Source organism: Phialemonium atrogriseum (genome assembly GCF_030411735.1).
Source record: "Phialemonium atrogriseum strain 8032-3 unplaced genomic scaffold QBC33scaffold_40, whole genome shotgun sequence".
NCBI classification, from domain to species: Eukaryota; Fungi; Ascomycota; class Sordariomycetes; order Cephalothecales; family Cephalothecaceae; genus Phialemonium; species Phialemonium atrogriseum.
Window position 1 is genome coordinate 59,405 of NW_026848177.1, and position 23,995 is coordinate 83,399.

Here is a 23,995-nt window from a genome sequence, read left to right on the forward strand (position 1 = left end):
TGCTACGTAAAATTAAAGGTATTAGCAGGGTCGACGGAAACAAGACATAACTCTGGCAGTTGCCGATAGCGGGCCGTCGTCTACGCATAATGAAGGGGTCCTCTTGGCGAGGCTGGGAGGTTAGGGGTCAAGGGGGTTCCGAGGAGGTAGGTGTGCGCCAGCAGCCCGGCCGGCAGCTGCGATCGATCGATGGCCCAATTATCTCTGTCTTGTGCAGCAACTGGGTGGCCTGCAGATTACGCTTCGACAGACTGGTGCAAGGGCAGGCTGGAAATGCAGTGAGACATGCAGACGTGCCTTTGCCTTGATCGCGGCTGGCATTTGGATAGTAATTGCATCTCGGCTACTTGGTGGCGTCTGGTAAATCCAGGTAGCGTAGCATTTAAGCTAATAGTACAATGCACGATCCCCCGTATTCCTTGGCAGGTGGGAGCCACCCCCGCATTTGGGCGCGGGAAATGCCTGCCCGTCTCAGGGGAAAACAGACGTCATTGGGTACCATTCGCAGCAATGATTCATGGATTGTCTTGAATCAACACTTTGTTTCCTTTTGTTCGGCCCAGAAAAGCCAATCATAGTGTAAATGCCGGCTCTCGGCCGCGCATCCAAAACAAGGCATGCGAGTCTAGAACACCAAGACACGGCCTGACATTGCATTGGCCCACGTATGGTGTCGATCAGCGGTGTATTCTGCTCCGTGCAGCGTTCGCCACGCTGCCTGAATTCCACTTTTTCCCGTGCACTTGTCCTCAGCTCTGCCGATCTCCACCTTTATTTTGGTGGCTGGCTCGGGCGTGGTGGACAGAGCTGATGATCCCCGACGGCTGAGGTAGAACACGTGTTTGGAGGACAGAGTAGACACCGGGGTTCAGGGGTGCCCTTCTTCCCAATATAGTGGTGATCTGCGAATTCCGGGATATCACCCTGGATCCCCGCAAGTCTTGTTTTGACATCGCTCCGTCACCCGGCGGGAAGAAGGTGTGGTAACTTAGACCTACAACATCGAATGCTACGTCGGTAAAGAGGCTGAAGTCGAGAAACAACTTGCCACGGCGCATCTGGCTTGAACACTACGTTTTGGTGGCGGATGATGCAACTACAATTCTAGGCGGCATGAGGTGGCATGGGATCTCGGCACCGAGGAAAGGGAGCGGTGCGGAACGGGACAGCTTTGCCGTGATAGGGCCAGTCATCTTCTCCCTCTCCTGTTGAATGTTGTTCTGTCTCCCAGGTTCCTGGATACTTCCACTTTAAGGTCCCGGAGACTCCTCATTCGGGGCTAATGTTCGTCGTCGTAGGTGGCGTTGCATCGGACCGACCCCTTGATTGGTAGCGCAGTTTTAAGGAATAATACTTTCACACTGGACAACCGAGCGACAACCCTCCCATGAAGGGGATAGAAGTCCTTCAGCTCGTTGGCCTGGAATATTCCGCAACCCAACACTCGTCATGATATCCAAGAAAATACAGCTTATAATGAACAAGCTGCCTCAACAAGTGGATAGAAGGAAATCGTAGCCCGGAGCGGCATTTCAGGGCCATTGGTAAGTTTTTTCCTTGATATATTTGGGCCTGTGGAGTTGACCGGAGGGGGGGTCGGTCTGGTGAAGGATGTCGGTGTGCAAAATCCGGTCCAGCATCTGCTGCCGTTCCCGCCCTACTCCGCCATCGACGTCACCGTGCAGGCCGGTTGGCCGAGAACCATGGACCGGAAGGGCCTGCGTATGTTGTGAACCAGTTGAGTGTTCCATATCGATGTTATAATCTCGACAAATCATGCAGTCGATTGAGCAAAGCCCAACCAATGATGTGGAATCGGCAATCCACCATGTTATTCAGCTCAGAATGCCCCGTGTTTGAACCAGGTTACCGGATTAGAACAATAATGCATAGAGAATGTCAATTATGGGAAGTCAACATCGTTTTAATCCCTGGCTGCCGTCATACAAATTATATAGACCGTCCCACCTGGTTACCCGGCCGTGTATATCCCCGGTTCCCAATCACGACATACGAAAACCCTCGATCAGCGGCCCAGCCGTTGATCCCGACCGGCTGTGCCAGCCGCGGCCTCTCAGACCGCCGGCAGGCCGATGCGTAACACTCAGCCAGTCGCGGCCACTGCCCTAGAACACCAATGACTTCGGTCGGCACCCTGATCCGATGGCTTTATTTCTTGAACCCCTTCCTTCTCATGAAACTTAATAAGTTGCGATAGGACTGTGCCTTTAGTTCCAGCTGTCTCCCCCAGCTCAACTCTCCTTCTAGAACTTCCAATGGTACTTCATGAACCGCATCGATCCTCAAGAAAGAGCGATAAGGTAGGCCGGCCACACCCAAGGAATCATCGCACAGCCGCAACTGCATACCGGTTTTTCGATCTTTTCGTGTTGGGGCGATTGGGACATATAAATCAGGGCTCACATGCTCGTTGACCGTCGTTGTTATCTACTTTTGTCAGCTCAAGTCAGAAACATTTACGCGAGGTATCCAAACCGTGGCAATTTCCCACCATCCCCGCTTGTTCTCCGACTTGCCTACGACGATAACCTTGTGACTCAAGATGATTCGCGGTACATGAACGCTGTCCTTGGCATCTTGACTCCATTTCTGTCTCTCTTTCAAACGATAGACTCTCCCCTCAGGAGAATTTGGATGCTTCATTTTTTATGGCCAGCTTTAGGAGAGGTATGGCTGTAGTTATTTGTGTTTGAGCGTAATTGGACCTTCAAGGGGGTAGAATACTTCCAACATACGTTGCTGCTCGAGCATGAGCAATTTTTTGATGACGACATAATTATGAGTTGGCTCGGCAAAGGCAGGCAGAGCGATTTCATGCTAACGTGGTCACTGCGTAATCAGTACATGTAGATGGCTTACTAGGGGCTTCGACGGTCTACTTAATTCGCTCACATGATGGCGGTAAGCCCAAACTCATCATACGTTTGCCTGTTGCTCTCCTATGTGTCGTTGAGGACTTCCCCTGTAGATAGCATATCTCTATCCCACAAATTAAACCTCTAAGATGTCAGTCATCCCAAGGGACACACATGCGCCCCCGGCTCCGTCCATGACCACATGTCGCGCACGAGCTGGAGCATAGCCATACGTTGATCACCGCGGGGACCATCATCAGGGGTGTTGATCAGAATGTATACGTCCTGGAAAGAGCGCATAATCTTTTGAAGGCAGCCCAGAAGTGCTTTGTCTGGCGGCATAGCTTTCCGGTAGCTATCATGCAGCCGCAAGAGACATTGGTGAGTATCGTCAAGCTGGCCCGACAACTGCAAGACAACCGCACGGAACAATACAATACAGATGCATCTTGCTTTGAGGAATCGGTGGTAACCTTCCTCTAGCCAAATGGGGATTCATGATGGCCTCCTCACCACAGTCGGTGAGCTTCTCCCCCAAAAGCTAAAGTCCTTAGTACCCGGTTCCTGAGTGTCTTGATACTGACGATTGATGCATGCCCTGACAACATCTGCGCAGTCGAGTCCGACTTCTCCCTTCACAGCGCCCTGCTTAAAGAGCTTTCTCCATTCACTAATTCCAGAAAACCAGAGTTAACCTTCTTTCCCAACGCACCAAGCCAATTCGACAGCTTCTCCTCCCGGATATCCTGCATGGTCTTCCCAAAACCGACCTCGATCAGTGCACAACCTAGCCTCACCAAGGCAGTGCCGAATTATTACTATGGCAAGTTCTAGATCATTATTGCCGCGGAAGGCCTAGGAAGAATTTGTTAGCTGCTTGTGGTCTCTGCGTGGATGTTGGATGTGTGCGCTTGGGGTCGCGACTAATCTCTAAGCTCACCCAGTTTCGAACCACTCATGTGCATCAGTCCAGAAACCTTTCCGTTACCATGAAGTTATTTTGCGGGAGATCAAACTGATCCTGGATGCGAGGAGCAACAAGTGAAGACATCATAAACGGAGATCGAAAGGCAAAGTCCTGGAAGCTAATCGGCAGGAATGCAACATGCTCGAAATCGAGGATGTACAGGTCGCCGGCATCTATGAACATGAAAGTTTCCTTCGTAGAGATCAGAGTATACGCAAGCTTGCGCTCAAGAGTGACCTTCGGGTTGGTCTTGATAAACCAGGTGGCGAGCTATTTGGACCTTAGTTACGGCGACCCTAGATTCTCAGCACTGCAAACATGCCGTGTTAATGTGTCCTCCAACATTTCCAATCGAGTCATACCGAATTAGTGCTTCACCGTCTTTAAAGAGAGGATGTTTGATGATGCCTCCGCCGCAAGGGCCGGGTTTGGCATCTGTTGGAACTGGAATGGACAGAGGCAGCTTGATTCCTCTGGCGATTTTGTCGTAATATGGCTTGGAGTTCTCCTCAAAACGTTCGATCTTTTGGTAGAGCTGGCCGAGTGTCTTCCCCTGAACATATTCCATGACGATATAAGCTCCCCGGGGTGTGTAGAGGATGCGACAAATCTGTGGGATGCGAATGTCGTTTCTGCGCTCCAGCGGTGTATTCTCAAGGGCGTCAAAGGAGAATTGATGTGTCCTAGCCTCCGCGGTCATGGATGCGATGGACCGATTGCCGAACTTGATGTAGAAAATGGGGTTGTCGAACGGGTATGCAAAGTCAGTGAAGCCATGCCCTGCCTCGTTGCATGGTCTTACTTGGTCCCTTGCCTCGTGGATATCGTCCTCGATGAGCTCTTGAGCCCTTAGGGCAACGGAGCGTCTATCTAACTGCGCCATGGTGGATTGCAACAAGCAAAATAAAACCAGCTCTGATGCAAAGGCATTGTGTAGCGGAAATTCAAGGATGTTCTGGAAAATGGACGTCGCCCAACTGGCTCATCAGCCACGTCAGCCTCAAGAGGGGTTGGAGCATGGCCGACATTCTCACCCTCATATGACCCAAGGCCACGCCATTAAGTCCGGATCCTCTGTATTTTCCATATCTCCCAAATTAAAGCTGAGTTCGCATCGGCAACGACTACGTGATCCAAGGCAACAACAACAACAACAACAACCCTGGTGGCGGCCCACGCAAGCCGTCACGCTTTAGGCAAGGCCAACCACTTCGCCTGCATTGTTTCCCCACTTCCGCTGCACAGAGGTGTGTTTTTGGATTCCAGGTTCCGACGCATTGAAGAACACTGGCGCCATCGCCTTCCATATCATTCTGCACAACCGACTTATTACCAGGACGATAGGGGCTACTACGGGTCAGGCTATGGGCAGTACGATCAGGCTGCTGGCGGATCGGGCTATGGCGCGTCGGGTTATGGGTATGAGGATCAGAGGTTTTGAGGAGATGTAATTACCTTCTACTGCAATCAGGCAAAAGTGAGCTGCGCAATGTGAGTTCGGGCAGCTTGGCGATCCGCGATTGTGGTTCCGATGCCTAAAATAGAACGATGCATCTCAGGCTAATCTAAATCTCATATATAATACAGTGCTCATGCTTTAAAAAGACCAGAAACCGCCAGAGCGGGCTCAAGGTCTACCAGGTACAAAAAAGGACAGCGAGGCGAAATAAGGCCTTTAGTTCATTCAAATAGAGTACTGGAACCCCCGAATTGGATATAACCCCTGTCCCGAGAGTTTGCACAATACCCATTTTTGGCCTCAAAATGAAGATCCTCGACTTCTCATTACTAGCAAACGTTGTTGTCGTCGCGAATGCCCAGGCCAATGTCGTCGTCAATCGCGTCGTCGACTCCTTCTCCTGGACAAATCCCTTCGTCCCCGATCCCACGCCGGCCGGATTTGAAGCGAAATGCGAGGAAACCGCCACCTTCCGCGCAACCCAGCACATTGTGCGCGACATAACAGAACCGTACCCGGTTGGTCTCGCACCATGGGCTGATTCCATCAAATACTTCTTCGGGGGGCGACCGTTTCCTGGTAGCTGGGAGGGCATCGATAGGGATGGCACGAACCGCGATGTCATCTTTATGGAATACAAGGATGTCCCAGAGCCTGTGAAGGATTGGATCCAGGAGAAGAAGAGAAACCCAGATGACGATGCGAAGTGGCTGTTCGGAGTGTACGACAAATCCAAGGGGGCTGCAGAGCCGAGTACTGCGGCCGAGGGGGGAGAGAAGCCGAGTGATGGTGATAAGGTGATGGTGTTTGCGGCTGGGGCGATATACGAGACCTTGCCCCTTTGGGTTGCGAAGGGGAGCAAGTGCGAAGGTATGTGGAAGCAGGAGGGCTTATTCCATTTGGGCATTCATTGACACCTCTCCAATAGACGAGCTACGAGACCTCGGCAAGTATAGCGCCACGCCAACCGATCAAGCCGTCGTGGCTTGGGTTGTGGACAGAACTGAACCGGATTACGACTCCGGGAAGACGGAAATTCAGTTTACCATCAAGGCCACACAGTTGGTGCAGAAGGAGACGAACGACGGGGCGGCGACAGACCCGAAGGAGGAGGACAATACCAACGCGGAAGACCCTGTGAAAGACGAGCTATGAGACTACTACGGCGCTGAAAGACGGGAGCCAGGATTTATTACGAGAAGAGCGATAGAAGAGATCCGCCGCGTCAGCGCAGGGCCGAGGTGGATCGGAGACCATCGCGGAGAACGGTGCGTTCGGATAGGCAACAGGATTAATTAATTATCAGGCGCAAACAAATGGACAGAAACAATCTCGCGTCGTCATCTTCCCACCCCGAAAGATGCCGTGTCTCCAACTCCTTCGATGTGTCAGGTCCTTGACGTGACACCCCTCCAGTCCACACCGTGGATCATTTCCGCAGAGACAACCCAAGGCCTTACTGCATGCGCTTCACAACTCTTAGTCCAACCCAGACCGTGAATATCGCGCTACCAATCCAATGACGCCATGCGTTGTTCCTCATCTTCGGACTGCCGCATGTCCAGACCGTCCAGCCGTCCAAAAAGCCTGTAACCGCGACCGCGGCCGAGAACGCCGTCACCCCAGTCTCGTTTTGTTGAGCCTGTAGGATGAAGTACGCAAGTCCAAAGGTGATGTCGCGCGCGGCCTTGGGATAGACGAAGGGCGAGACGGGCTCGACGGCGGCAGGATGGATTGTCAAGGGCGATGCCTTCGACGTTTGGAGGGGGAGCCCGAACATTTTGTAGGCGCTCTCTGGGTTCGCATAGGCGTTGAGGCCTACCCCGAGGAAGGCAGTGCCGAGGAGGTATGCCGGCACAGGTGAGAAAATTGAGTTTGACATTTTGGTTAGGTACGATAAGCATGCAGCTACTTGGTTGCCAAGATTTGGTTTGGATGCGGAAAGACGTCAGATGGTTAAAGGATTCCAGCCCCGCATCAGATTGTGGCAGTGCATTGTCTCCGAGTGATATTCGCAGAAACCTGGTCCGAAGAATCCCACCAGCAGCTAGCAAACACGTAATTGTACGTATACTAGCAAATTATCGCGAAGAATGGGTGGGGCTGGTCAGATCGAGTGCCCATGAAGCAGCCAATGTTATCGCGACCTCGATCTGCAGGATGGTGCGAGACCACCCCCCACGCTGTGCAGCAACAAAAGTACCAAGAGCATGGACCACCTGTTCGGTACATGGCCGGAACATCAAGACCGCCATTCCGGCGCCTGCCCGTCGCTGTTCTTGATCGACAGGGTAACAGGGTGTGATCGTGCATCGAACATGCATCACCCAGGGAGCTTGCGATCAATCATGTAGTCGTCCCGCTCCCGCTCCCGCCCCTCCGTTTTTTTTAACTCCCACCATCGCCTCCAGTCATGCCATAATCTGCAGTTCCTTCCCTCTCTCGCTCGAGATCTTAATTCCTGCCGCACAGCAGGTCATCGGCATAATAATTACCCCTAATATTCACCGCGATTTATTTTGGATCTCCATCCTAACCCACCACTCTGGTTTCTTTATCCCCCCTTGCTCCCTTTCCTGCGTCCTTCCCGGACGATGTCTAAACGCGGTTCCAACGACAAGGAGATTCCCGAAAAAGATGCCAATGCAACTAGGACATTGGCAGTCGACATCGGCGACGGCAACTCTTCCGACGTCGATGGGGCCTGGAAGTTTCTCGACAATCACCGAGGGGATGATGCTTCGACCGACATCAAGGCGCTGCGGCGGAAGATTGACTGGCACATTGTGCCCTTAATGTTCCTCTGCTACACGATGCAGTTTTTGGACAAGGTCATCTACAACGTGAGATTGGAGCTGTCTTCCACTTTTGCTTATGTTTGGGTAATAACATGGTGTGGTTAGTATGCCGCGGTGATGGGCATCCAAAAAGACCTAAATCTCGTCGGCAACGACTTCTCTAACATTGCCACCTTTATGTTTGTCGCATTGCTGTGCTTCGAGGTTCCCAACGGTAATTGTCCAATGTTACTCACCACGTTGCAAAGAGGTGACTCTCCATGCTAACCAACACCTCGTCCCCTCTCCAGTCTACCTCCTCCAGAAGGTACCCGCCGCCAAGTGGCTCGGCGCCAACGTCGCGCTCTGGGGAGTGGCGACGGCGTGCGGCGCGGCGGCGCACAACTACCAGACCCTGCTCGTCAGCCGCGTCTTTCTCGGCATCTTCGAGTCGACTATCGGGCCCTCCCTCCTGCTGATCAGCAGTCAGTGGTACACAAAGTCGGAGCAGGCGCCCCGGTTCTCGTTCTGGTACCTCGGGCTCGGCCTCGGCCAGATCATCGGCGGCCTCGTGTCCTACGGCTTCCAGCACGTCGTCCCAGGTCCGTCGTCTGCCGCGCTCGCCGGGTGGAGGACCATGTTCGTTGTCCTCGGCTGCGTTACTGTTGTTGTTGGTGCAGTTACGTTCTTCTTCGTCCCGGACTCGCCCATGAAGGCAACGTGGCTGTCTGATGGCGAGAAGGTTGCGCTACTGAAGCACGTCAGCGTCAACCAGACAGGCGTTGAAAATAAGCACTTCCGGCTCAGGGAGATTGGAGAGGCGTTGTTGGACCCCCAGTTATACCTCATGGTCCTGGCCGTCATCTTGGTGAGTGCCCTTTATGCTGGAACACCCCCCCCCCCCTGCCCTCTCCGGCGGTTATTAATTCTTCTTGTACAATACAGCTCTCCGTTTCCAGTGGTGTCGTCACCACCTATTCGTCTACACTCATTCGTAACCTCGGCTACACCCCCAAGAAAGCGGCTCTCATGAACATGCCATCCGGAGCCGTCAGCATCTTCTTCACGCTGTTCGTCGGCTACGGGATCCGTTATGGATCCCACCGATGGGCGTGGATCGTCGCCACCATCATCCCAAGGTAATCTATCAAGAGTTACCCGCAACCATCCCCTCATCGTTCGTCGTGCTAATCCGCACCCAGCATCATCGGCGGTTCTCTCATGTCCTTCCTCCCAATCAGCAACCGCGCCGGCTGCCTCGCAGGCATCTACCTCGTCAACGCCGTCGTCGCGCCCCTCCCTGTCTTCTACCAGGTAATCCCCCCCCTTTTTCTTCCTCCCCAAAACAGAAACCCGACCGACCAGCAGCTAACATGGCATCCCAAGTGGACGGCCTCCAACTTCGCCGGCGCGACCAAGCGCGCCCTCGCCGCCGCCGTCGTCAGCGGCTCCTTCTCGCTCGGCAACATCATCGGCCCGCAGACCTTCCAGGCCCGCGACGCCCCCGGCGGCTACCGCCCCGCCAAGCTTGCCGTGATGGGGACGCAGGCCGGTTGCGCGGCCGTTACGGTTACGCTGTTTGCGTACTACGTCTGGGAGAATCGGCGGAGGGGGTTGGCTGGGAAGCGGGGTGTTGAGGACGGGGATGGGGTTGTCGGCGAGGATGCGTATCTGGAGCGTGAGGCGTGGGCGAGGATGACGGACCGGGAGAATCGGAGGTTTAGGTATTCGTATTGAGCGGAGGGCTGGGAATAGAGTGGTCGGTTTGTTGGCTGTGTCGTGGGTGTGGTTGAGCTTCTCGGGCATTGCTGGGACGTCTAATAACTTCGGCCAACTCCCTCTTGATACGGCCTAGGTTGATCTCGGAGCAAAGTACCATAATAATCACTTGGGATATAGTCAGCAAAAGAAGAGTTGATAATAATGAAGCCCAACGACACGATCGGCGTCCATCCAGCAAGAAAATAAATGGGTATCATATATATACAACATAGAGTAAACACACCATGCATTACAAGAAGCCCTTCCTGTCCCCAGCCTCCCACCCGTTCCACTAAATTCCCATAAATACCTTCTGTTCCCATAAACACTCAGTCCCCGCAGAACAAACCTCCTCACGACACCAGTCCATCAAGCCCCGAAGCAACAGCATCATCAATAACACCAGCGCATTCATTCAGCCTGTCCGCACTACGGTGCAACGCCCGCAGCAGCCACGCCAAGCGGCGGGCCGCGACGGCAGCGGCGTCGGCGCGAGCAGCGAGCAGGCGGGCCCGCCACCCAGCCTGTGCCGCGGCCGCGGCCGCCACGGCGTCGTAGGGGAAGATGCTCTCGTGGGCCAGGCGGCAGAGGGCGTCGAGGCGGGCGATCTCGGCGCTGATGGTGGATAGCTCCGATGGCGGAGACTCGGCTGCTGGCGGCGTGAGCACGTCGAGGGTCGCGGCGATGTCGTCGACGGCGCGGGCGTTTGAGCGGAGGCTGTCTGCGCGCGAGAACATCTCCTCGCGGTGGGATTCGAAGTCGCGTTTGAGTTGGGCGAAGAGGTCGCCGTAGGTGCGGAAGGACATGGATTGTCGCCTCCCGGTGCTGCTTGGATGAGAGGTGGCGAGGTCGGACACGAAAGATGGCGTTGGGACCTCTAGGGCTTTCTCGTCGTCGTCGGCGCCGAGGTCGTGGACTAAGCGTAGGAGGGGTGGGGAATCGTCTCGTCTAGCCGGGTTGCCATCGTCCTCGTTGTCGTTGTCGTCGTCGTTCTCGGCGGGATGTTGGTGCTGCGCCAGAAGGCCGAGCACGTCGCGCCACATGGCGTAATCGATCTGCTCCGGCAGGGGGAGGTTGCCGGCGAGGTGAAGCGCGACTACGATAACGGCAACGCCACACTCGATCATGTCGGACTGCTCTGGGGTATAGGGAAAAGTGAATACCGAGAATGACGGCTGCCTCGCAGCCGCCTGGCCATTGGCCTGGGCCACGGCAGCCCAGACACCACCTCTGGGAGCTGATGCGGTTAGGCCGTTCAGGAATGTCGCGGCGAGGTTCTTGGATCGTGCACGAAAGTGCTGGGTCGGATATGAATCGAATATCTGACATGCCGGTCCGCCCGCCGCGGGTTCCCGGGACTTGACGGCGGCGAGGCACCAGTGGGCGTTGTCGATGTTCATGGGAACCAGGATGGTGCTGTCAGGGACTGCAAGATAGTGTAGACGCTGCCAATACCCCGCCGGCACCGTCTTGTCCGGAGCCACGAGAAGGGGGTCCACGGTGATGAAGCGGAGCGGCCGAAGGGCGGCGACGAACACAAGGGCGTCGGATATGGCGGTATCGTCCAACCAAGTTCCTGGCATCATGCAGGCAGGGACTCTGGAGTCGTCGGCGTGGCTGCCGACTGTCTCGCCCGAGGCTGCACGAGGGGCCGCCGGCGACGACGTGGGGCCCTTGCCCGGTGGCGAGGAAGAAACTGCCAGAACCTTGGCTGACTCCTTATCATTCCCTGCCACTCTTTGTCGCTGCCTACCCGTCCTTCGATATTGCTCATACTCGTCCCCCGTTTCAGTATCACCCCCCCAACTGGGATGCCCCTCGCTGTTTTCCTCGTCCTCTTCCAATCGGCGCTTCTGAGGTACGACTGGTGCTTCTAGGCTCTTCACTATAACGACGTTTTCGATGGGAGACTCTGCCCTGTCGCTATGGGAAGTACTAGCATTAGCTGTGGCTACGTACAGGCTTAGAGTTGAGTCCAACTCGAAGCGTGTTGAGATGGTTTTGCTACATTGTGGCGTTGGACGGCGGAGTGCCGGACCGACGAGGTCGGAATTACACCTCACAATCCTCATCGCAGTGTCAGTCGGCTGAGCCGGTGAGACCACAATGCTGTCGGATTCCTGCGGGGCCGGGCTGCAGGCCGGATTGCCTGCCATGGCGCTCTGTGTGATTTCAGGCCTCTCAACAGCGGATGACGGGCGAAGGTCAATTTGGGAGGGGATGGGCGATGGTGATGGTGATGGCGACGGCAGCAGCAAATTGCGATACGCGATGAGCCCATAAAGCGCTTGATGAGTGATGAGGGGATGAGGAAATTAGTGTTGAGAGTAAAATTAGGTGACACAGGAAAAAGAAAGCAAGGAGTCTCAGCCTCAAATCAGTGCAGACCAGCACACTTGCACACCGATTCGCTGATTGGCTGATTCAAGGATCACACAAATATATGGCACGTGATTTTCATAGCTCTGGCAACTGCATCTGCAGTACAGACAGTGCCGACCAAGTGCTCGGTCTCATTCCTACACCTCACAATTACTGGTCGTACGCATTCACAGCTGATCTCATCGCCAACGGTCTCATCGCTCTGCCAGGCATAACCTTCAGCTTCCCTCCGAACAGCCCAGAAGAGCCGGCTGTGGCGGCCGCTGGCTGCTCCTATACTGCCAATGTCATGGCCTGCACGCCCGAGGCAGACTAGAAGGACATCCGGGCGGCAGCAGCTACTATAAAGCTCTCCAGCAGCGGTTTTTTCCGGTCTATCCTATCCTTCTGCCCCACACACGACGGCGAGCTCTTCTTCTCGCATCCCGAAGCAGTACTATTCAGAAGCGTTACACCCCGGAACAGAGGGACAATGTTCCTACCTATTTAGAGCGGCACTTCCAACGTCAGACGGCTGTCATCGTATCTTCTGGCGGCGTTGATTCAGCACCCTAATATGGCCAAACCATCTGTATTGCCAGCGTATGTCCGGCATTAACAACCCATCCATATGGAAAGCGATAGCATCGACCGGCAGCCCATGGACAGGAGCACGCGTCTCGCACTTCGTCTACACTCTCGGACCTTGTATAGCTTCAAGACAGCATCTATTTGTTATACAGGAAGTGAGCCGTCTATGCAAAGCCTACCATTAGATTTTATCGCGAGTGACACGGACAGTTACTTGAAAGGATGGGATTTCTTGCTTAGGTTGAGTTATATATCCTCTATATACAAGCCCCTGACTCCAACTTACACTTGACGACCGTTGATCCCCTCAATCTAGTTCAATTCCTACTCAATCACATTCCCCGTATAAGGACACTTCCTCGCCTTAGAATGCAAATTCGCCCCCGCCTGCAACAGCATCATAACGCCCGACTCAAATCCCCTCTCAACCGCAATATGCAACGGCGTCCACCCAACCTCATCATATGCATCAATAACCCCCCCATCCCTCTCCCCGGCGCGCCGCTCCCCGAGCCGCGCCAGCAACACCCTGAGCACGGCCTCGCGCCGGTACAACACGGCCCAGTGCAGGGCGTTTCGGCGCTCGCAGTCGACGGCGGAGATGCGCGCGCCGTGCGCCAGCAGCGCGGCCGCCACCCCGGCGTGGTCCTCCATCACGGCGTGGATCAGCGCCGTGCGCCCGTCGCTGTCGCGCTCGTCTAGGTCCACGTTGCGTTGCCGCAGGAGGACGCGGAGGATGTGCTCGTGGCCCTTTTGTGCGGCAATGTGTAGGGTGCTGAGCCAGCCTTGGTTGGTGGAGGTGGTGGAGGAGGAGGAGGAGGAGGAGGCGTCGAGGGAGGGCTCGCGGTCGTGGGGCGCTTGTGTTGGTGGGGGGTTGCGGCTGGTGGATGTTGGGTTGCGTGGCGGGTTGGAGGACCGTCGTCGGGATCGGAGGTTCTTTTGCTCGCGGGCGGGTGGGGGGTGGCGGTTATCCTGCTTGCTGCTGCCGCCGAAAAAGCTACTTAGTGCGGTGGAGGTTGCGGGCGAGGTCTGTTCTGTGCTTGGGGAGGTAAAGGCAGAGTCTTGGAAGAACCCCGACTGGAACGAGGATGTGTCGGAAACTGAGACGGAGGAGTTATTGGTGCTGTGGAGGAATCCGTCGATGGAGGGTAAAGGATCCCAGAGGCTAGCATCATCGAGACCGCCACTGACATTATACGACACGTCGATTGGGTCCGCTATCATACCGTCCAATGTATCGGCGGGGTTGGCCACCGAGTTGGGGAAGTCAGCAGTTGCGGCGTCCATCGACGAGGTTGTTGAGATCTGGTTGTGAAATTGGTCGGGAGAGCATTGCGGCAGTCCCGAAGTTGACGGCCAGCTCCATTGTGCATCGTTTTGTTCGCCGTCGGCGGGGCGTCTGGGATCTCTCTTCTCTAGAGGGCCATCACGTTCAGCTCCTTGGTCAGTTAGTAGCGGGTTGTTAGAACCTGACTTACGACGGAACTTGCGCTGTGCAACCCGATTTTGCAGCCGGCGGCGCTCGAGGGGGTCGGTGGGCAACTGGAGGTTGAAATCCATTCCACATTCTGGATAGGGGGGTCATTCGTTCCCGTTACATGTCTGTTGTTGGACAGGGATGGGCGGGAGGACGTTGGCGGCTTAAAATCCAATGTTGGCTGGGGGTATCCGACCATCTTAGCCGCCGCCATCTCTACCGCATGGGGCGTGGCGGAGGTCGCCGAGCTCGGTTCATGGGTCCGAAGGATTTGACTCTGGGTCTCGAATCCTCACGGTTCTTCCTCCATGCTCTTTTAGGCAAGCGGTTCCCTACACCATCTGCAGGTACTTCAACTAGCGTGAGCACGCCACGAAAACGGCTGTTTGTATCAGTGCCGGCCATGGTCTGTGTGAGTCCACCCACAGCTGCGTAATCGTTGTCGTGGATCCATAGGAATGTGTCGGGGGGTGGTCACTGATTTTGTGGCGTTCTCACGCTACTTTATCAAGGGCACAAGCACATTTAAACAGTCACCGTCTCTTAACCGACGGCCCCCAATTGCCCCCACCTTGACATCTGGGTGCATGTAGGCTGTGTAGGGAATAATGTTTCAGACCAATCGTTATGAGGCTGACATCACGCCAGATCCGGATGAGGTGATTCACATCGACCCTTTCTCTTGATACGGAACTTTAAACGGGCCAACCCTGGGAGAATCTTGCCAAGATTGCCAAGCCAGGGACTACCTCCCCTGCCCCACTGCGAGCCGTCCCTGTAAGCGGGCTGCGCCGCGCCGTTTCGAACGAGGTGAGCTGCATGGCAGGATTGGAGCTAGCCAACCAGATTCTGCGAAGGACTCTACGTGCTCCCCACAGCTGTTGATGTCATGACAAGTTTCCGTTGCTCTGGTTGGCAAAGTCATTACGCTACAGCAGGTGTGTTACATTTACGCGCTTCGGTGCGGCCGCTGAGGTGCAGATGACAATCGCGAAGGATCCAGTTCCTCGCATTCATGTTGGTTGCCTGCCCCAGTTAGCTTGGGAAGACATAACCTTATCTACTAATACGCCTCGCAAAGTTGTGAATATCATAATGTGTCACTTATCTCGCACTCAGCCGCTGCAGAGGGGGTGGAAGATGGGGAAGTGATAAGCGGAAGATGGTCAGCAATAGATTAACTACCAGGGCCTGGTCATGGTATCCTCTGCCGGCTGACCATCACATCCCCACCCCCTTCTGCCTGTGCCCCATGTTTTTACCTTCAACCTCATCCGATGGCTAGAACGGCAAATCCATATTCACCCAACAAACTTAACCACCAGCCTCAATATTCGGTAGCTTCGAAACCAACTTGGCACACAGGGCAATCAGCGAGCTCGAGTTCGTAATATCAAGCGTCGTCAACTCCGCCCCGAGCTCCGACCGGACCCAGTTCCGCAGCTCAACAGCCGCAAGCGAATCCAACCCGTAAGCAATCAGCGGCCGTCCGGGCTCCATCTCCGTCTCCAGGCGGAGAATCCTCGTAAACTGCGCTGCCATCAGCTCCACCGCTGCCTTAGCCAAAACCGCCTTGTCTGCCCCGGACCGGTGCATCAGCACAAACGCCCGGATCGTCTCGTCGCCACGCCGGCCCCCGCCTTCCTGGCCTGCGGCCCCGGATGACGCCCCCTGGCCAAAGAGGTAGGCGAACCGGGCGTCTCGGACTAGGTCGGAGTCGTCCGGGAGCGGGAAGCCAATGCCGGTGATGAGCTGGGCGCTGCTGGTTGCGTTGATGGGTGCGCTTGTCTGCTGCAGGATCGAGTAGCTCAGGATGCTGCGCAGCGTGCCTTCGTTTATCCGTGTCCACTGCCGCTTGTCGAAGTGGCTGTCCATGCCGCCTTGTGCGGCCGCATATCCCACGTCTTCGATGAGCCCGAGGTCGACGGAGTTGGCCTGGAGGCCGAGCGACTGTCGGTATTTGGCGAAGGAGTCGAGGAAGGTGTTCCCCGCGGAGTAGTTGGCTTGACCTTTGTTGCCCACGACGCCTGATATGCTTGACAGTAGCGTGAAGAAGTCTAGTGGTTGGTTCTGCTCCTGAGACGCCTCGTGTAGGGCCCATGTACCCCTGATCTTACCGTAGAGAGCGGCATGGAAGTCTTCCACTGTCATCGTCTCGTAAGGTTTGTCCTAGACACACCCGTTAATGACCGCGATACGTGCCTTGGGAGGGCAGAATGACTCACCCTGAGGACCATGGCGCCCTGAATAATACCAGCCACCTTGGGTGTTGCCTCTCTGAACACTCCCCGGATGAACTCCACATCGGCAACGTCCCCCTTCGCCTCGACAATCTCACATCCATACGCCCGACAGTCTTCCACGCTCTTCTGGGACGCCTCATCGTTGACCCCGCTCCTCGAGCACACAATAATCCTTCTCGCTCCATGCCTCGCCATATGCACAGCCAGACTCCCACAAAGACCTTTTAGGCCACCAACAATGAGGTACGAGGCTTCGGGCCTGAGGGCGAGCTGGGGAACAGCGGGCCGGATGGGAACTTGAACGTCGGTCTTGGCGCCGTCGGAGATGACAACCTTGCCGATGTGGCGCCCGCTGCGGATGTAGGCCAGGGCGGAGGTAATGTCGTCGAAGCCGAAGGTGGTGATGGGGTGGATTGGCTTGATGTGGCCGGCGTTGACGAGGTTGAAGATTTGGTCGAGGAGCCTAGGAGGAGACAGGAGATTAATAATTTCAAATCAGGGATTGCTATTTCTCGGTGGGATTAAAAACAAGTTAGTTGGTGTCGGGAAACACAAACCTTGAAATCAGAGGGTCCGAGATGTCCCTCGTGAACGAAAAGTCCATGGCCCGGAATGAGCAATTCCGGTCAAACGGCTCCATGGCCAGCACGTTGCGGTCGACGATGTCCTTCTTCCCGATCTCGACCATGGTGCCGCCGTTGGCGCAGATCCGCCACGACTCGTCGAGCATCTCCCCCGTTAGGGAGTTGAGGATCACGTCAACGCCGCGACCGTCCGTTGCCCGGAGGATCTTCTCGGCGAAGTCGGTGTTGCGCGAGGAGAAGATGCGGGTCGGGGGGATGCCGTAGTTGTCGGTGAGGAATTTACGTTTCTCGTCTGTGCCGACGGTGACGTAGATCTGCCACTGCTTAGTCCATGATTCAACTTGCTTCTGTGGCCCTCATCTCACCTCCGCCTTCTTGTATTGTGCCAACTGGATGGCCGAGAGACCGACGCCGCCCGAAGCAGAGTGGATGAGCACGGACTGTAGGTCTATTAATGGCCATCCCCCGGAGTATTATCACCATGACAGGTTCTCACCTGGCCCTCTCTGAGATTCGCGATGTCGAACAGCGAATAAACGCAGCAGAGGTACACCGACGGAATCGTTGCTGCTTCCTACAAACCCCGACAATCAGATCAGTTCCTATAATTAATACACTGCCAGATAGGTCGACATACCTCGAAACTCATCGTGTCTGGAATGACGTGTGCCCGCCCGACAGGCACCTGGAGGCGATTCGCATAACTGCCGCTGTTGAGGAAGCAGACCCGGTCGCCGACCTTGAACTTGGTGACTCCCTCGCCGAGCCGCTTGACGACGCCAGCTGCCTCATATCCCAGAGCGTACTCGTTCTCGGGCACAATGCCCATCGTCACGGCGACGTCCTGAACAGCGTCAGCAATGGGCAGTCTTATCTCTTTCCAACATGAAAGAGGAGAATTTAGCAGAACTTACCTTGAAGTTGACACCCGCCGCGAAAACCTCAACCTCGACCCTATCCGCCTCGACCGGCACCTCCGAAAACCCCGTCTCAGACCACGTCAACCCCTGGAAAGTTCCCAGCCTCTCCGCCCTCAGCGCAACAGCCGCCTCGACGCCGTGCAACTCCCTAAGAACGGGCTCGGCACCCTCCCTCTCGTCCCTCCGGAAGCCGTTGACCGGCCCGTCCGGCACGACCCGGTGGACGTATACGATGCCGCCCCGCTCGGCAAATTCAGTCTCAACAGGGCCTTCATGTCGGTCGTTTGTCGCCAGCTTATCGAGGACATCGGCGATTGCCCGGGCTGTGGTTGTGGAGTTGGTGCTGGACTCGACGTCGAGGGTCGTGACCTTGATGCTGGGATCTTCTCTGCGGACGACGCGGAAGAGGCCGTGCGCGAGCGCGGTGTCTGGGTTTGTTACCTCGTGCTGCGAACCCTGGGTTACCCAGAGGAGGTTGGTTCTGGAGGTGAGGAGGGTCTTTAGGGAGTCCCATTGGTCTGGGGTGATTTGGGTTAGGACTGGGGTGTACAGTTCGTCGAGGACTAAGACGGTGCTTCCAGGTGTTAGGTTTGAGAATGGGTGTGTTTGCTCGGTGACGTTCCATCCGGATGTGTGTAGGAGGGCTCCAAGGTTGGGATCTAAGGCTGGGGTCGGGTTGGCTAGACGTACGACGTGGAGATCGCGGAGGGGTCGGGTGTCCTTCTTCAGCTTGGTTCCGAATGTGAAGAGGTACGCGGAGGTGTCGTTGCCGGAAGTATTAATCTCCAGACTTTCCACGAAACCGTGCGGTGCGACAATGCTTTTGAGAGTGCTCAGATCCCAAAGATACCGTTCAACGGCTGTCTCCACGTCCGATGTTAGATCTTGAGTTTCACGGATCTCAACTTCGGTCACCTGAACAGAAACTGTGACCTTCTGAAGATCCTCGGATGCCGACACATCGCTAACCGAACTAGCAGGTGTGTCCGGCCGGTGTTCGAGCGCCTGGGTGAGCGCCTCCAGCGTGCCAGGTGTTCCCGGCGAGTCGGGCGTAGAGTCTCCACTACTGCTAGACTCTGCTCCCGGCGTCGTCTCCCTCCGCTGAACAAAGAACACCCGGCTGCCATTTACTAGAAGCGGAGTGAGCGTTTCAACCAACCCGTCCGCTCTCAGCTCCGCCACCTCCGAGACCTGCACGATGACGAGATCAAACGCCGACTCCGACACCGGCAGGCCGAATGCCTCCTTGCCGGGATTGAGCACGTGGAATGACGAGTCCCTCCGGCCCTCGAGCTTCGTCTGAGCGGCGACGGTGGCTCTCGCATCGGGCGAGCCGAAGTGGTACTCGAGATATGCGGCTCGGGAGGCGGTATCGCCGGCATCGAACCAGAGAGAGGAGGTATCGGTGGCGTCGAGGTTGATCTCCAGAACTCTCAGGGCGGGCTTCTTGTGCGCGATCAGGTCGACGACGAGGTCGATCTTGGCTGCTGGCGTGTCGGCTGGGAGCGAGTCGAGGTATTCTTGGCGGAGGAAGCTGATGTCGGGTTTCCACGAAACGCGGTCGAACGTGTGCGGGTCGGGCTTCGACCCCGTATCAAGCTTGGCAAAGCGGAGGCCGGAGAGTTGAACGAGGAGGGCGCCGCTTGATGGGTCGTACACGGAGCAGTTGGAGAAGTAGCTCTTGCCCTCCTCAAGACGGCCACGGCCGGAGTACTCCGAGCTTGCGACGGAGAGACCCTCCCTGAGCCCGGTCGGCACCCTGTTTATGACGAGGTCGTCGATGATGGATGGCACCAAAACGGCGTTCATGGAGCTTCGCTCGCCGGCCCAGAGCGACGGAGTGACGGTCTGGAAGCAGCCGTCGAGCGATGCCGGGTGGATCGGGTAGTACGACTGGGGCGACCACTTCGACTTCGGCTCCTCCAGGGACACGGAGCTGCGGCAGTTCCGCTGGCCGCTGGTCGACTCGACCTGGAGCACCCTCTGGAACGCGGGTCCGAACCCGTACCCGACCTCGGCCTGGGACTTGTACCACAACTGGGCCGAGACGGGGTGTTCAAGGGGTGAATGTGCGCGGGGGCCCTCCTCGGCCAAGGTTTTCTCGACCGGGTGTTGAACACGGACCAGGCCGGAGCAATGTTCGACGACGGTGTTATCACTGCCGATCGACGACGAGATGCGGAACTCGTGCCAGTCCGCGGTCCCCACCTGCCGGGCCAGAGACAGCAACACGACAGCCTCCTTTTCCTCCTCGAGCACCAGCGCCTTATCAAACCGGACGTTCCTGAACCGGTAGGAGAGGTCGTTTGCGGAATTGACAGCGCCATTCTGATCGGGATCAACGGCCTGCTTCTTCTGGTACAGCGCCTCAAGGGCCATGGCAATGAATCCCGACCCGGGCATCAGCACGTCCGGCCCCATCTTGTGGTCGCGGAGCCAGGGCACGTCACCGAGACTGAGATGCTTTCGCCAGCTCGGGGCCCTCCATGAGGTGCCCAAAACCTTGCTGCCAAGGAGGTCGTGCGTGATGTGCTTCTTGAACCGCCAGTCCTTGCTCGCCTCGTTCTCGTGCCAGTACTTGATCGAGTGGTCCCAGACGTAGTTGGGGAGGTCGATGATGGTGCTGGGGAGTGTGCCGTCCGCATCGGAATATTCGTTGACCTTTGCCAGGTCGACGGGACCACCCGCGACGAACAGCCGGCCGGCGGCGTCGAAGAGAGATTTCCCGGCGTCGACACCGCGGGACCAAGCCGCGCAGTATGCGACGTCAGCGGCTTGATTTGGAAGGCTCTTCTTGATCTGAGCCACGGGGCCGGCCAGGGCGCCGGACGGGCCGATCTCGATGAGGAAGTTGGGCGCGTCCTCCTCGGAGAGCATGGCTGTGACGGCCTCGTCGAACCGCACCGGCGAGACCATGTTCGTCTTCCAGTAGAGTGCGTCGGCGGCGTCGGTCTTCTTCGAACCGGTGACTGATGAGAACATGGAGGCGTCAGCCGATCCCCCGAGAGTGGTGAATTTCGAGTCCGACAATAGCTGCTCGTATTCTTCGCCAATGGAATCCATGAACCTCGAGTGGTAGGCAAGATCGACCTGCAACAACCGAGCGAAGTGACCAGCGGCTTGGATCTCATCTCTCAACGCCTCCAGCGCGACGAGCTTCCCCGAAATGGTCACACTGTTGGGGCTGTTGAAGCACGCAATCCACGCGCCTCCCTCGTGCTTCTCTAAGAACGGCTTGACCGCCTCGGTGCCCAAGCCAACCGCCAACATGCCCACATCACTGTCTGCGTCACCCTTCTCCTTCTGGTTGACTGCCGCACGACCCCGATAGAATGCTGCCGCGATGGCATCGGCCCGGCTGATCAGCCCCGCCGCATACGCAGCAGCTATCTCTCCAGACGAGTGCCCGACGACGCTGCGGGGCTTGACGCCCCAGCTCTCGAGGACGGCAATGATGCACAGCTGAAGTGCCGTAACAAGCGGCTGGGAGAACTCTGGCTGGCGGAGGTGCTCCGTGGTGCGGGGCTCGGTGAGTTCATCTGCATGCCGTGGCGTTAGTCTGTCTAGCTCGACTTGCTCAGGAGTAACCTCCCGGGTTTCTCCACGATCACTAACCTATCAACGACCAACTAGGCGGCTCAGGCAACCCCTGCAGATACCCATCCAGCTCCTCGAGAACCGACCTCGTCCACGGGAAGAACTCAAGAATATCCCTCCCCATCCGCGGCCACTGAGCCCCCTGCCCGGTAAACACGAACCCAACCCTCGGGACCTCGAGCCCCTTCTTCCCGACGGTAAACGCCGCCTCGTCCAGGTCCGTGCTCCGCGCCGTCGCGAAGGCGCGGTGGAACAGGCGGGTGCGCCGCTCCGAGAGCGTGTAGGCCAGATCGGCGAGGCGGACGCTGACACGCGGGTTGACGAGGTGGCTGGAGAGGGCGGCGATGTTGGCGCGGAGGGAGGACTCGTTGTTGGCCGAGAGGACGAGCACCGAGGGGCGGGGGGATTGCTCGTGGTCGAGGGTGAAGGCGGCGTCGTTGTCGTCGTCGGGTGCGTAGGAGGAGGTGTGCCGGGGTCGGTTGTTGGGGAAGATGGCTTGCTCGAGGACGATGTGCACGTTGGAGCCGCCGTAGCCGAAGGAGTTGATGCTTGCTCGTCTGATGGTGCTTGGGGGCCAGGGAATGGCGGTTCGGGTTGCTTTGATGCGGAGGCCGGAGAAGTCGACTGTTGTGGAAGAAGTTAGCATGGCATGTTTACAGGGATGGAGTCGAAGTGCGGAGTCAGGGGGCCGGGGGTAAACTTACTTTTCGGACTTGGGTTCTCAAAAGTTGGATTGCCCGGGATGATTCCCTTTTCAATGGCCATGGCAGTCTTCATCAGTCCGGATATTCCGGCCGCTGGCTCGGCGTGCCCGACGTTGCTTTTAATCTTAGGGATTGGAGATTCCGTTAGCATTTGACTCAACATGTCCGTCAAGGAGGGAAGACATACCGATCCGATGATCAGTGGCTTATCCGCAGGCCGCGTCTTCGAGAACACAGATCCCGCCCCGCCAACCTCGGTGGGATCTCCAGCCTGGGTCCCCGTGCCATGGCATTCGAGGTACGCTGTCTCGTTGAAGTCGGAAATCCCCGCGTTGGCGTATGCGGCCCGAATAGCGACAGCCTGTGCCTCGGCGCTCGGACTCGCGATCCCCGGCGTCCTCCCATCGCTGTTGGTGGCGGAACCCCGGACGATGGCACGGATCGGGTCGCCGTCGCGAAGCGCGTCGGCCAGCCGCTTGACAATGATGCAGCTCACCGCCTCCGCCTTGACGTAGCCGTCCGCCGAGACGTCGAAGGTGTGACACAGCCCCGTGGGCGAGTGCGCGTTGCCAACCGCTCCTGTGTCCATGACGTGCTCTGGGTTCAGGTACAGATTGCTGGTGGCGATGATGGCTGCGTCGATCTCCCGGGTCTGGAGGTATCGGCTTGCAACGTCGAGACCGACCAGGCTGCCCGAGCAGGCCGTATCGATGGTCATGCTGGTCACATTCACGCGGTCAACATCGCATCCCAGCCAGGCTGGTATGGAGGTGAGACTTTCTCACCTTGGTCCCTTGATGTTGAGGAAATGACTCAACCTGTTGGCCAAGATAGCCCGGCCAGCACCGACTGTGATGTTGGCTGGCCGGTCTTCGGGGTCCCTACCCTGCATGTCACCATAATCTGGAGTCATTTAGCCGTGGATCTAGTGTGATGCATAACCGCCCTCAATCTCAAAGTGCTTGCTGAAGACTTACCTGACGCATATGATCCTACAAAGCAAGCCACAGGAGCACCATCCAGACTCTCGAGCGTAATGCCCGCATTCTCAAGTCCCTCATAGACTACTTCGAGCATCTGCCGCTGGTTGGGATCCATGGAGATTGCCTCAGTACGCGAGATCTCGAAGAACGAGGCGTCGAAGTCCGCGGGATCGATGTCCTCGAGGAACATGCCCCCAAGCGGGCGCATGGTTCCCGGCTTGGTGGACCCGTCCCAGTGGCCGTCAATGTTGAACCGCGACTTGGGCACCTTGTTCGACGCGATGCCTCCCCTCTCGAGGAACTCCCATAGCTTGCGCGGCGTGGTGTTGCCACCAGGCAGCCGGCATGCGAAGCCGATGATGGCGGTTGGCTCCTGGGAATAGGTCGACTTGGCCATTTTGGAGTGGCTGATAACTTATTATTCCTCTCAACGAAGTGCAAGATGCAGTTGGTCAAGCACGACGAGTCTCAAGCCAGTAGTCTCGGATGGATTGTGTATGAGGGGATGGGTGTAAATAGACTGAAAGATGGGCCACGCATTCCTTCACCGGGCCCCTGTCAAGCATAGTCCCCCCGAGCAGACCTAAGTGGATGTTTAGGGGCTAGAGAGACGCTGGATCGGTTCTGTCTGACGAGATAGACACTAATATGAGCTGACTGATGTCTGTTGCCCCCTCAATTTGCATACCGAGACT

The 23,995-nt window shown here is 56.7% G+C and overlaps 8 protein-coding genes across 8 annotated transcripts; 2 read left to right on the forward strand and 6 right to left on the reverse strand.

Moving 5' to 3' along the window:
- Positions 1–1,874: 1,874 nt before the first annotated feature.
- Positions 1,875–2,771, reverse strand: QBC33DRAFT_551722 (uncharacterized protein). The gene is made up of 2 exons (XM_060429216.1): positions 2,497–2,771; positions 1,875–2,448 (listed from the first exon to the last, which is right to left on the reverse strand). The coding sequence occupies exons 1-2, from the start codon at positions 2,662–2,664 to the stop codon at positions 2,170–2,172; spliced, it is 447 nt and encodes a 148-aa protein (XP_060278719.1). The 5' UTR covers positions 2,665–2,771; the 3' UTR covers positions 1,875–2,169.
- A 959-nt stretch (positions 2,772–3,730) lies between these two features.
- Positions 3,731–4,726, reverse strand: QBC33DRAFT_574124 (uncharacterized protein; the record flags this gene model as incomplete). Its single annotated transcript, XM_060430735.1, has 2 exons — positions 3,731–4,113; positions 4,187–4,726. The coding sequence occupies 2 exons, from the start codon at positions 4,724–4,726 to the stop codon at positions 3,841–3,843; spliced, it is 813 nt and encodes a 270-aa protein (XP_060278720.1). The 3' UTR covers positions 3,731–3,840.
- Positions 4,727–5,431: 705 nt separating this feature from the next.
- Positions 5,432–6,584, forward strand: QBC33DRAFT_601339 (uncharacterized protein; the record flags this gene model as incomplete). Its single annotated transcript, XM_060432102.1, has 3 exons — positions 5,432–6,172; positions 6,231–6,439; positions 6,513–6,584. The coding sequence occupies exons 1-3, from the start codon at positions 5,608–5,610 to the stop codon at positions 6,582–6,584; spliced, it is 846 nt and encodes a 281-aa protein (XP_060278721.1). The 5' UTR covers positions 5,432–5,607.
- QBC33DRAFT_551730 (uncharacterized protein) lies at positions 6,485–7,339 on the reverse strand. Its single transcript, XM_060429217.1, has one exon. It carries the CDS (start codon positions 7,182–7,184, stop codon positions 6,759–6,761), a length of 426 nt encoding a protein of 141 aa, XP_060278722.1. The 5' UTR covers positions 7,185–7,339; the 3' UTR covers positions 6,485–6,758.
- Positions 7,340–7,599: 260 nt separating this feature from the next.
- QBC33DRAFT_551733 (allantoate permease) lies at positions 7,600–10,083 on the forward strand. The gene is made up of 6 exons (XM_060429218.1): positions 7,600–8,145; positions 8,206–8,314; positions 8,391–8,947; positions 9,025–9,218; positions 9,282–9,393; positions 9,466–10,083. The coding sequence occupies exons 1-6, from the start codon at positions 7,897–7,899 to the stop codon at positions 9,814–9,816; spliced, it is 1,572 nt and encodes a 523-aa protein (XP_060278723.1). The 5' UTR covers positions 7,600–7,896; the 3' UTR covers positions 9,817–10,083.
- A 110-nt stretch (positions 10,084–10,193) lies between these two features.
- On the reverse strand, positions 10,194–12,167 carry QBC33DRAFT_601343 (uncharacterized protein; the record flags this gene model as incomplete). Its single annotated transcript, XM_060432103.1, has 1 exon — positions 10,194–12,167. Exon 1 carries the CDS (start codon positions 11,994–11,996, stop codon positions 10,194–10,196), a length of 1,803 nt encoding a protein of 600 aa, XP_060278724.1. The 5' UTR covers positions 11,997–12,167.
- A 949-nt stretch (positions 12,168–13,116) lies between these two features.
- QBC33DRAFT_461253 (ankyrin repeat-containing domain protein) lies at positions 13,117–14,016 on the reverse strand (the record flags this gene model as incomplete). Its single annotated transcript, XM_060425020.1, has 1 exon — positions 13,117–14,016. One exon carries the CDS (start codon positions 14,014–14,016, stop codon positions 13,117–13,119), a length of 900 nt encoding a protein of 299 aa, XP_060278725.1.
- A 1,442-nt stretch (positions 14,017–15,458) lies between these two features.
- On the reverse strand, positions 15,459–23,697 carry QBC33DRAFT_601359 (putative polyketide synthase protein; the record flags this gene model as incomplete). Its single annotated transcript, XM_060432104.1, has 12 exons — positions 15,459–16,438; positions 16,495–16,975; positions 17,070–17,410; positions 17,462–17,536; positions 17,593–17,670; positions 17,734–17,940; positions 18,011–21,555; positions 21,632–22,237; positions 22,318–22,441; positions 22,505–23,036; positions 23,103–23,220; positions 23,295–23,697. 12 exons carry the CDS (start codon positions 23,695–23,697, stop codon positions 15,584–15,586), a joined length of 7,365 nt encoding a protein of 2,454 aa, XP_060278726.1. The 3' UTR covers positions 15,459–15,583.
- Between the last annotated feature and the right edge of the window lie 298 nt (positions 23,698–23,995).

Bases quoted from the DNA above. Each gene is read 5' to 3' on its own strand.
- QBC33DRAFT_551722 (XM_060429216.1), bottom strand. From the start codon at position 2,664: ATGAAGCATCCAAATTCTCCTGAGGGGAGAGTCTATCGTTTGAAAGAG. The intron at 2,449-2,496 runs GTTTGGATACCT...TGACAAAAGTAG, and splicing joins GATGGTGGGAAATTGCCACG to ATAACAACGACGGTCAACGA.
- QBC33DRAFT_551730 (XM_060429217.1), bottom strand. From the start codon at position 7,184: ATGTCAAACTCAATTTTCTCACCTGTGCCGGCATACCTCCTCGGCACT.
- QBC33DRAFT_551733 (XM_060429218.1), top strand. From the start codon at position 7,897: ATGTCTAAACGCGGTTCCAACGACAAGGAGATTCCCGAAAAAGATGCC. The intron at 9,219-9,281 runs GTAATCTATCAA...ATCCGCACCCAG, and splicing joins GTCGCCACCATCATCCCAAG to CATCATCGGCGGTTCTCTCA. The intron at 9,394-9,465 runs GTAATCCCCCCC...TGGCATCCCAAG, and splicing joins CCCTCCCTGTCTTCTACCAG to TGGACGGCCTCCAACTTCGC.